Source organism: Carassius carassius, chromosome 10, assembly GCF_963082965.1.
Source record: "Carassius carassius chromosome 10, fCarCar2.1, whole genome shotgun sequence".
NCBI lineage: Eukaryota > Metazoa > Chordata > Actinopteri > Cypriniformes > Cyprinidae > Carassius > Carassius carassius.
In genome coordinates, this window is record NC_081764.1 from 477507 (window position 1) to 487506 (window position 10000).

The 10000-nt window shown below is 42.3% G+C and overlaps 2 protein-coding genes across 4 annotated transcripts in view; one reads left to right on the plus strand and one right to left on the minus strand.

Annotated features, from left to right (window-relative positions):
• The window catches only part of LOC132151206 (rho GTPase-activating protein 40-like), an 8586-nt gene extending 1150 nt beyond the window's left edge, over nucleotides 1-7436 (minus strand). The window contains exons 1-12 of one of the 2 annotated variants that reach the window (XM_059559319.1): nucleotides 7240-7436; nucleotides 6938-7149; nucleotides 6210-6285; nucleotides 5570-5721; nucleotides 4625-4790; nucleotides 4448-4539; nucleotides 4284-4361; nucleotides 3954-4113; nucleotides 3617-3699; nucleotides 1936-2145; nucleotides 1708-1851; nucleotides 1-25 (exon numbers count right to left, since the gene is read on the minus strand). The exon at nucleotides 1-25 is cut by the window's left edge and continues 118 nt beyond it. In XM_059559319.1, the coding sequence (XP_059415302.1) occupies nucleotides 1-25; nucleotides 1708-1851; nucleotides 1936-2145; nucleotides 3617-3699; nucleotides 3954-4113; nucleotides 4284-4361; nucleotides 4448-4539; nucleotides 4625-4790; nucleotides 5570-5721; nucleotides 6210-6285; nucleotides 6938-7149; nucleotides 7240-7411 (1570 nt within the window). In that variant the 5' untranslated portion in view covers nucleotides 7412-7436. Of the gene's footprint in view, nucleotides 29-1707; nucleotides 1852-1935; nucleotides 2146-3616; nucleotides 3700-3953; nucleotides 4114-4283; nucleotides 4362-4447; nucleotides 4540-4624; nucleotides 4791-5569; nucleotides 5722-6209; nucleotides 6286-6937; nucleotides 7150-7239 lie in introns of both variants that reach the window. The other variant, XM_059559318.1, reaches the window with a different exon arrangement.
• The window catches only part of LOC132151479 (PRELI domain containing protein 3B-like), a 401075-nt gene that overhangs the window by 52385 nt on the left and 338690 nt on the right, over nucleotides 1-10000 (plus strand). The window lies entirely within an intron of this gene.

The window sequence follows — 10000 nt, forward strand, 5'->3', positions numbered from 1 at the left end:
CCAGCTGGATCTTTACAGTACGACACTGCTGATCACACACACACACACACACACACACACACAAGAGAAGGAAACACTTTATCAATATGAGCCAAAGATCAAGAAAAAAAGTGTAGCTAATGCCACATTTCACATCAAATTTTATATATATATATATAAAATATAATGATTATAGATACACTCACCTAAAGGATTATTAGGAACACCATACTAATACTGTGTTTGACCCCCTTTCGCCTTCAGAACTGCCTTAATTCTACGTGGCATTGATTCAACAAGGTGCTGAAAGCATTCTTTAGAAATGTTGGCCCATATTGATAGGATAATCAGTTCCACCACGTCCCAAAGATGCTCTATTGGGTCGAGATCTGGTGACTGTGGGGGTCATTTTAGTACAGTGAACTCATTGTCATGTTCAAGAAACCAATCTGAAATGATTCGAGCTTTGTGACATGGTGCATTATCCTGCTGGAAGTAGCCATCAGAGGATGGTACATGGTGGTCATAAAGGGATGGACATGGACAGAAACAATGCTCAGGTAGGCCGTGGCATTTAAACCATGCCCAATTGGCACTAAGGGTCCTAAAGTGTGCCAAGAAAACACCCCCCACACCATTACACCACCACCACCGGCCTGCACAGTGGTAACAAGGCATGATGGATCCATGTTCTCATTCTGCCAAATTCTGACTCTACCATCTGAGCGTCTCAACAGAAATCACCAGAGACTCATCAGACCAGGCAACATTTTTCCAGTCTTCTACTGTCCAATTTTGGTGAGCTCATGCAAATTATAGCCTCTTTTTCCTATTTGTAGTGGAGATGAGTGGTACCCGGTGGGGTCTTGTGGTTTTGTAGCCCATCCGCCTCAAGGTTGAGCGTGTTGTGGCTTCACAAATGCTTTGCTGCATACCTCGGTCTTAACGACTGGTTATTTCAGTCAAAGTTGCTCTTCTATCAGCTTGAATCAGTCGGCCCGTTCTCCTCTGACCTCTAGCATCAACAAGGCATTTTCGCCCACAGGACTGCCAAATACTGGATGGTTTTCTCTTTTCACACTATTCTTTCTAAACCCTAGAAATGGTTGTGCATGAAAATCCCAGTAACTGAGCTGAGCCCGTCTGGCACCAACAACCATGCCATGCTCACAATTGCTGAAATCACCTTTCTTTCCCATTCTGACATTCAGTTTGGAGTTTGGAGATTGCCTTGACCAGGACCACACCCCTTAATGCACTGAAGCAACTGCCATGTGATTGGTCGATTAGATAATCGCATTAATGAGAAACTGAACAGGTGTTCCTAATAATCCTTTAGCTGAGTGTATATTTCATTTTAAAATATTATATCATAGAAAAAGTAAACAAAGCTTATTTTTAGGAGCATGAGACTTTGTAACGTAACTGCCAGGAAAAGAATGTTACAATGTAAGTTTGTAACATTCTCTTAAAAAAAAAAAAAATTCTTCCTGTCGCGCATGAGTGTCTAGATGATGATTCTAGATCTAGATTCATCAGAGATGTTTCAGAGCACATGAGCTCATGTTACGATCTCTAGTGGAGTAGGAGCGTGTGTTCTGTCAGGTCCTGTAAGCATGTCTGGTGATCTCTGAGACTGAAGCCTGTACAGAGATCATCCTCTTTCCCTCCTAACTCCTTCTGCATTAGCATTCACTGGTTTACTCCAAACAGGGTGTTCTCTCTCACCTCGCCGGAGTTCTTGTCAGGTTTGTCTCTGCTGTCCGTGTGGATCTTCCTGAGCAGGTGCTTGATGCGTTTGTCGTAGAACTGGTAGCAACGGCTGCTGTTCTCGTTCAGCTTCCTCACCTGACTCAACAGGAAGTTAGGAACCTGCAGAAGAGCAGATCAAACCCTCTTAAGACTCTGGGAAGATGTAATCATGCTGTGGCGGCGGAGGTTTCTCCAGATCTTTACCGTCCACAGCAGGTCCTGGTAGCGGATGAGGAGTCTCATGATGTCTGCCGCCCGCTCCGCCTGACCCTTCTCTGGACCGTCCACCGCTAGTTTACTGGGAACAGCTTTGTGCAGGAAGAGGTTTGGAGCCATGATGGTGGAGACGGCCCACAGGTTCATGCGGTTACGCCGCTCACATAACACCACCTTACTGAGGAACTCCAGCAGCGCCTGCAGAAACACATTCACACATTAATCTGGCCTCGCTCTTAGGGTGTGTTTACACATGATTAAACTGAACTCTGGTGCTGTTGCTCTTTTTTACTGAAGCGTGAACGCCGCTGTCCGAACCTTGTTGTGCACCAAACAAGCAAACAAAGTCTGCTTCCAAACGAACCCTTGTGTGGTTTGACCGATGTGTCTGAATGCAATGCAGACCAAAGACATCTAAACACCAAAAACAAAGACTCAATGCATGCTCAAGCATATCTGGTTCTGTTGCACATTACAGTTTGGTATATTTACATGTGCAATGGAGGAATTCTTGCCAATGTTTTGACTCCTTTACACATTTTACAACCTGGTAAAAATACCACCATATACACACGAGAACATTTATCTCAGCAGCCATCCTTAAGTCTTTTGTTTGGTATCTTTGGGTTCAGCGTAAACCGACCCTAAAACCAAACTTGAGCTGAAGTCAAAATATCACTTGACAACTCTGCAGCAGATTCTCTTCTGGTTCCATTCTTACACACTTCCTCTCTTTAGTGGAACACAGAGGAAGATACTTTGAGGAATTTCTCAGTTGTCTCTTCAGTGGAGGTCACACTGTTGTTTGGTTCCCAGCGTTCTTCAAAATATCTCCTTTTGTATTCCACAGAAGAAAGTGAGTGACATGAGGGCGAGTAAATGATGACAGAATGATGATTTCTGGCTGAACAATCTCTTGAAGTGAACTGGGTTGTGAAAAGCGTTTCATGTGACTTTTAACATTTATCAACAGCAGCACTTCAACACAGAGAGATATGGTTATATAAACAGCTGAGTGTGAGCTGCGTTACACTTGAGTGAAACACACACACACACACACACACACTCACATATACACATAAATGTTTAGTGTGTTAATGAATTTCTCTTATGTAACACTGCTGATGAGTCACATCTATGACATGTTGGAATGTGTGTGTATGTTTGTGCGTATGCGCGCGCACGTGTGAGTGTGTGTGTGTGTGTGTGCGTGCATGTATGTGTGAGTATGTGTGTGTGTGTGCGCGTGTGAGAGTATGCATGTGCGCGTGTGTGAGTATGCATGTGAGTGTGTGTGTGTGTGTGTGTGTGTGCGTGCATGTATGTGTGAGTATGTGTGTGTGTGTGTGCGCGTGTGTGAGTATGCATGTGAGTGTGTGTGTGTGTGTGCGTGCATGTATGTGTGAGTATGTGTGTGTGTGTGTGTGTGAGTATGCACGCGTGTGTGTGTGTGTGTGCGCGTGTGAGTATGCATGTGCGCGTGTGTGAGTATGCATGTGAGTGTGTGTGTGCGTGTGCGTGCATGTATGTGTGAGTATGTGTGTGTGTGTGTGTGAGTATGCACGCGTGTATGTGTGAGTATGTGTGTGAGTATGCACGCGTGTGTGTGTGTGTGTGTGAGTATGCACGCGTGTGTGTGTGTGTGTGTGTGTGTGTGTGTGGTTTGTACCTTCAGTGTGTTTCCGTTGGGTTCTGGCAGCAGCAGCACAAGAAGATTCAACATGTGCAGCTTCTGCTTCAGGTCTGCAATATCTGTAGAAAACAATTTAAACATGATTCTTCCTCGAAAAAACTTCACTCTATAAAAAAACAATGACACATAATATTATTAGACCAAGATAATATCCGATCATAAGATCAGAGACCAAATCTTTGACTGTTTATCCATTAGCAAGTGAGTATTTTGGTTTGTTCTTCTGGTGAGTTCCAGCTACTGTGATGTAGATGCACACTATACGACATACAGTACAGGACCTCAGTGAGACCTGCCGCTGTGCCTCACACACCTCTGACAGCGCTGAAGCTGTTGAGGTGTTCGGCGGTCAGCAGCGGCGCGGGGAGTTCACGGATGAACTTCTTGAGCAGAGCGGCGGCGTCATTCGGACTGACCTCGTCCCAGCTGAAGGAACCGCTGTAAAACGAGTTCTCCAGCTTCTGCTGCAGCACCTACAACAAACACAGCGACTGTGAGCCCAAACACACTCACACAGCGCTTCTTTGTGTGCGTGATGCATAAAAATACTCTGGTTATACAAGTCAAGTCCAGTCCTAATGATGTCAGATGTACTTCATGTCACAATACTTTTGGTACTTATTTGATAATAATGTTTTGTTACTTTGATTCTGGATTGAGACCCTGGCACCCGCAGAATCCCTTCAGAATCGAGACCCTTCTTCTCCAGGAACGAGAGAAGCTGAGACGGAGAGAAGAAGACAACCATGTACAAAACAGCCAAGAGTTTATTTTGAGAAAAAGGAGAGAATGTGGTGCGGGACGTACTGTTTGGAGGAAGAGTGGGATCTGAGTGTTGGGTTTGATCTTCTGATCGCTCTCCACCAATGAGGCGAGAGGAACTCCAAACAAACAGTTCTCTGGCAAACAGGAAGACATTCGACAGGATTCTGATAAGTAGTCATACAGGTCAGAAAGAGTGTGGTCATGTGACAGGAAACTCACCAGGGATTTTCCGTTTGCTGGTTTTGTGCCGTTTGACCTCGAGCCCCAGCAGGTCGCAGAGCGCCGTCATGTCAATCAGAGCCAGCTGACGAACCTTCTTCATGTCCTGCTGGGAAAGATCCAGCACCCGCGTCACTCCCAGCCGGCACTGTGGACAGATGACCCGCTACAGACGGAGAGAGAGACGAGAAGAGGAGGAGGTGAGACGGCTGACACACACCTCTCTGTTCACTGGTCTGATTTTATTATCATTATCATTTTTATTATAATTATTATTATTTATTAATACTGAGATTATGATCATTAGCCAATAACTGCAGAGAGACACACAGGGACACAGTGAGTGTTGCTGTGTGGTTGCTATGGTGTTTTGACCAATTTTCTGTGTGTTGCTATGCAGTTTCCATGGTGTTCTTCTTACTGTGTTGATATGTGGTTGCTATGGTGTTCTGGTCAGTGTTAGGTGTATTGCTATGCGCTTTCTATGGTGTAATGTGGTTCTAGTGTGGAGCTTTGTGGTTGCTATGGTGTTTGTTTTAGTGTGTTGCTATGGTCTATAACAGTAGACAGGCAGACAGTGAGTGTTGTTATGCGATTGCTATGGTGTTCTTATACATTTTCCAGTGTGTTGCTATGCACTTTCTATGGTATTTTGAGTGGTTCATCTTAGTGTATTTCTATGTGGTTGCTATGATGTGTAACTCTAGACGCGACAGTGAGTGTTGTTATGTGGTTGCTATGGTGTTTTGTGTGTTGCTAAGGTGTTTTGAGTGTGTTGCTATGGTGTGTAACTGTAGACAGGCGGACATTGCGTGTTATGCGGTCGCTATGGTGTGTAGTGTGTTGCTATGGTGTGTAACTGTAGACAGGTGGAAAGTGAGTGTTGTTATGCGGTTGCTATGGTGTTTTTAGTGTGTTGCTATAGTGTGTAACAGCGCGTCTCACCGGCAGAGCTCCGTCGTCTCTCCTACACTGGCTGCTGTTGTTCTGTGGTAGTTTGGCTTGTTTCAGTAAGATGGCTGCTTGTTCACAATACGCCACGTCTGTGATAAAGATCTCATCCATTTGCAGCCCTTGAGTCTCCTGACTGCTCACAGCTACACACACACACACACACACGCTGTTAACTACTGTTTCCATTGACAGCGGGAAGCGTTCACTATCTGATCCATTTGAATATGATTTCCATGTGAAAAGGCAGGAAATTGCATCTTGTGTTCAAAGAGATCATGTATAATCACTGCTCATCTCTCTCAATCTGAAACATCTGAATGTTATTAAACACACATTCACTCTTATATTAATAGAAGTGACAGGTGAAGATCTGCAGCTGAAAATATCACAGAATAATGAAGAGAATAATGAACCGTTAGGATCACAACGCTGTAGAGCATTAGTTCCCAATCCTGATCACGGAGAATTCCCAACGATACACATTTTAGTCTCCCCAATCAAAGTGTCTCTACACAACCGCTAGTGTTGAGATTGAGATTGTTACCAGTTCTTATTATGTTATTAGATAATCTTATTAGCTTCTAAGCAAATAGTAAAAAGGCATTGTGTGTGTGTGTGTGTGTGTGTGTACCTGATCGTTGTTTCTTTGTCACACTCTCCATGTTTCTGTGTGTGTCAGGTTCACTGTTGTGTGTCTCAACTGCTGACTGTATAGAAAACAATTAGTTAGACTCACACACACACACACACACACACACACACACACACACACACACACACAAGATGTGTTATCGATGTGTGTGTGATGAACAGAACTCAAGGCTTTATTCAGATGCGCTGATATGATCTGACATGACGTGAGTGTGTATTGTGTGCTGTGAAGCGCGAGCACATACAGGCCTTTACACGACTGACTGTTCCTCCACACACTTACTGTCCTTCTGTCACTATACAACCAGTACAACTATTTCAGCTGATCAGAAAATCTGACACACGTCTGTCTTGAGCTCGTGTTTTTAGAACGGCGTATAACGTGCGAGACGCTGTGAAAAACACAAGACACCAGCACAGTGCTCCAAGATCAAGTGCATGTAATGCAATGAAACACAAAAATGCATTATGCATAAACGGCCCCTAAATGTCATTCTATTAATGTGTAAATGTTTGCTGATGTCGAGATGTTCTCATAGTACAATGAAGAAGATGATGCAGCAAGAAAATCAGATTCCTTATACAACGGAAATGAGTGCAATAGTGAATGGAAAAATGCATTCAGTCTGAATGGCCTCTTACTTTGATAGTGGATTCAAAATCATTATGAACACACACACACACACACACACACAGGTGAGCTGTTACCTGAGCAATGGGGGGAGTGAAGAGGTCTCTGACGTGTGGCGCTGGTGTTTTGTTCCTCTTGCGCAGTGAGCAGGTGTACGAGTCGATGCGTCTCTGAACCGCCGCTGCTTGAGTCTTAGTGAGAGTCGACATCAGAACGGCTTTATCTTCTTCACCTGTTACAAGAGGAGACAAACCAGCATCCTGCAGCCAGAGCTCCTCCTGCTCGCCGTCTGACACACACACACACACACACACACACTCTGGTCAGTCCATCGGCGCGTGTCTCTGCATCATCTGACGTGTGTGCGTCTCGGCCTCACCTTCGGACTGTCGGGAATCTCGTCTGCTGCTGTCCGGCTCCGAGTCGCTCCGGATGGTCTCCACTTCACTCCAGAAGGACTCCAGGCACAAGCTGTCGGGCTGCTGCGGGGTCAGGAGGTCAAGCGAGTCCGGCTGCAGGTCCCGAGGGTCCCCCGAGGACTCAACATTCATCGCGGTCCCTGAAACACACAGGAAGAGCAAGAAGGGGACGATGGGGACAAAGAAGCATCAGTCTGGAGAGACACATCTCTCCAGCATGTGAATGAGACGTCTTCAAAACTCAAACTACGTCCTGTTCAGATTTTACAGGTAACTGACCTAATGGACAGCTGTTCATTTCATTGACGTGCTAACGAGTGGACATCAGTGAGGGACCGCTTTCTGTTGAACTGCACTGATTAAATCAATGCTGAAACATCTCAAACTCTCACCAAATAAATGTCCATCAAACAGAAGATGCTCCTTATCTGTCACTTCTTCTCATCTGTTACACACTGCCCTGATGCAGTACTTGTATGTGAGGGTACACGTGTGTGTGTGTGTGTGTGCGCACCTGGGGGAAAAACCAGCATCACTTCATCACTAACACCTGATGCTGTCTATCTAGGGCACACTCTGCTGCTCATTAACACACACTACATGCCATTCAGAACCTGACCCAGAAACTAAACCATCTTTAATCTCTAAACTACATGTGCTTCGTCAAGACAAAGTCCTTAATTATAAAGATCATCGACAGATCACCTCATGGCTTTTTACATAGTTTCAATTCTCTTGTATTTAGGGATGTATTCAAACCCAGATCTCATGAAGCTCTGCTCCTCGTCATCGTTTGCACCTTCTTCATCTTTTCGCAGACATTCTTGTGTCTTTAATGAATAGCGAGGTGGACACAGGTCTGTCATCGCTCATGCACTTAAAGAATGTGAACAGGAAGCTGAATGACGCAGAAACACGTTTCATTGTTCTGTTCAATCTCAGCTGCTAGTTCTAAACTAGAGAAACGTCTTAATCCAGATTGCACTCGGAAAGCTTCTTATAGTTTGGAGAGTTCAACAGTTAAGTAATGTGAAGCGCCTGATGAATTCAATCCATAGTCTTTGTGTTTAACTTATTTCCCAGACCAGTTTGTAGACTGGGTTCAGACTCTCATGGCTTGCCCAGATGTTAGTAACTTTGAGAACAGTGTGATAGTTAACTAGTACAGGCTAACCAGGTTAACTAGTACAGTGACATTCAGTTAGGGCTTGTTCAGACTTTACTGATTCATTTGAATTAAATGTTTTGCCATCATTTTATTGATTTATTTTGAATCAAGGAATCACGTTTTGAATAAAAATATTAGCAAACATTACAATTAGACATGTTGTCAATACACAAAATAATTGCATTTTTACAAAGCATTCACTGTTAATAATAGACCATACTTTTAGTCATTTTGAATTTAAATTGCCTTGAACTTTTGAGTTGTTTATATATTTACTTTACATTATTTCTGAATGTATATGTTGTGTTTGAGTCAATATTTGCCTTCATATTTCATGCATCTTTTCTGTAAAGATATGTAACAAGTGAATTTCTTACATGTACACTAACGGTCAAAAGATTGAGATTAGGATCATTTACAGGAGTGTCTTCTGCTCACCAAAGCTGCATTTATTTGATAAAATAATATTGTGAAATATTATTATGTAAAATAACGTTTTTATATTTTCATATACTTCAAAATCTAATGTATTTCTGTGATGCTCCGCTGTATTTTCAGTATCATCAGTCTTCAGTGTCACATGATCTTCAGAAATCAGAATAATATGATATGATGTTCATATTTTTTGGAACCCATGATACTTTTTTTCAGGATTGTTTGGGGTCAGTACATTTTCATTCTTTCTTTTTTTGAAATAAATGAAAACTTTTATTCAGCAAGCATGTGTTCGATTGTTAAGAAGTGTTTGCCAAGACTTATATTGTCAGAAAAGATTTATATTTTGAATAAATGCTGTTCTTTTTAACTTTTTATTCATCAAACAATCCTGAAAAGTATTGAAAGTATCACAGCACAACATTAATAATTCTAATAATAAATCATCATATTATTCTGATTTCTGAAGATCATGTGACACTGAAGACTGGAGGAATGATGCTGAAAATACAGCGGAGCATCACAGAAATAAATTATATTTTAAAGGATATTAAAATAGAAACCATTATTTTATATTCTAATAACATTTTGCGAGATTACTGATTTTTTCTGTATTTTTAGTCAAATAAATGCAGCCTTGATGAGCAGAAGAGACTTCTTTAAAACACATCTCACGTTGGATTTGTGTGGATTATTAGACTTATGACACACATCTACGTCAACTAATCAGACGAAGGGTTTCTTCACTCTTATACACAACAGTCCGAAAGCACTCGAAATCTTGTGTTCCGCATCTGAGAAACACAATCATTCTGACGAGCGTTAAGAGCGCAGCATGTAAACACTGCATAAGTTTGGGGTCTTTACATCATTATTATTTTTTAATTAAATTAATACTTTTATTCTGCAAGGATGCACTAAATTGATCAAATGTGACAGTGAAGACATTTTTAATGTTAGAAAAATAATTCTGTTTAAAATGATGCTGTTCTTTTGAACTTTCCATTAATCTGTGAATCATGAAAAAAATCAGTTACCACAAAAATATGAATGTTTCTAACACACTGATAATAATCAGAAATGTTTCTTTAGCTGAATGATTTCTGAAGATCATGCGA